Here is a 657-nt window from a genome sequence, read left to right as displayed (position 1 = left end):
CCCTAAACCCTTGGAAAAACACTAAACATTTGGATAAATTCTAAATTCTAAATCTTAAACACTAAACTCTAAATCTTAAAAATAAATATTTTTTTTAAATAATCTTTTTTTAGAACTATTGTTATTTCTCTTTATTTAATTTTTTATTTTTTATTTTAAAAGCATAATATAATTTGGTAAGTTATTTTGTTTCCTTAATTAAAAGATATTAGATCTAAAATGACAACTTTCTATTGGTTGGTGAACCTAAAGGTTCACCCTAGGGGGTGAACCCAAGAAAAAGTCAATTGAAAATGAGTTGTAATAATAGTCGTCTTGATTACTCCCTCCGTTTCACTTTATTTGTCGTTTTAGACTTATGCACACGGATTAAGAAAACGTTTAATTTTGTACATTGAAATCATAAAACGACATTTATTTTAAAACGAAATTCCTCCAGAACGACATTTAAATTGAAACGGAAGGAGTATTACTTATTGAATTGTTTTTTGTTAAACAGGCTATAAAGGAGGGAAAGCAACGGCTGATGACATGCGTTTATTTGGTGGCCATTCACATGATTATTAGAAGACCGTACTAGAAGCAGAAACAAAATCGCGAGTGCTTCTACGTGTAGAGAGAGAGAGAGAGAGAGAGAGAGAGAGAGAGAGAGAGAGA

General features: G+C 30.4%; 1 protein-coding gene across 1 annotated transcript in view; it reads left to right on the top strand.

Annotated features, from left to right (window-relative positions):
* The window catches only part of LOC106293873 (glucan endo-1,3-beta-glucosidase 11-like), a 3,083-nt gene extending 2,488 nt beyond the window's left edge, over positions 1–595 (top strand). The window contains exon 4 of the mRNA XM_013729509.1: positions 500–595. Coding sequence (XP_013584963.1) covers positions 500–580 — 81 coding nt within the window. The 3' untranslated portion in view covers positions 581–595. The remainder of the gene's footprint in view (positions 1–499) is intronic.
* Positions 596–657: the final 62 nt, after the last annotated feature.

The sequence above is a fragment of the Brassica oleracea genome, chromosome C5, assembly GCF_000695525.1.
Source record: "Brassica oleracea var. oleracea cultivar TO1000 chromosome C5, BOL, whole genome shotgun sequence".
Lineage (NCBI taxonomy): Eukaryota > Viridiplantae > Streptophyta > Magnoliopsida > Brassicales > Brassicaceae > Brassica > Brassica oleracea.
Note: the sequence above shows the minus strand (reverse complement) of the source record. Positions and strands in the feature narration are given on the sequence as shown.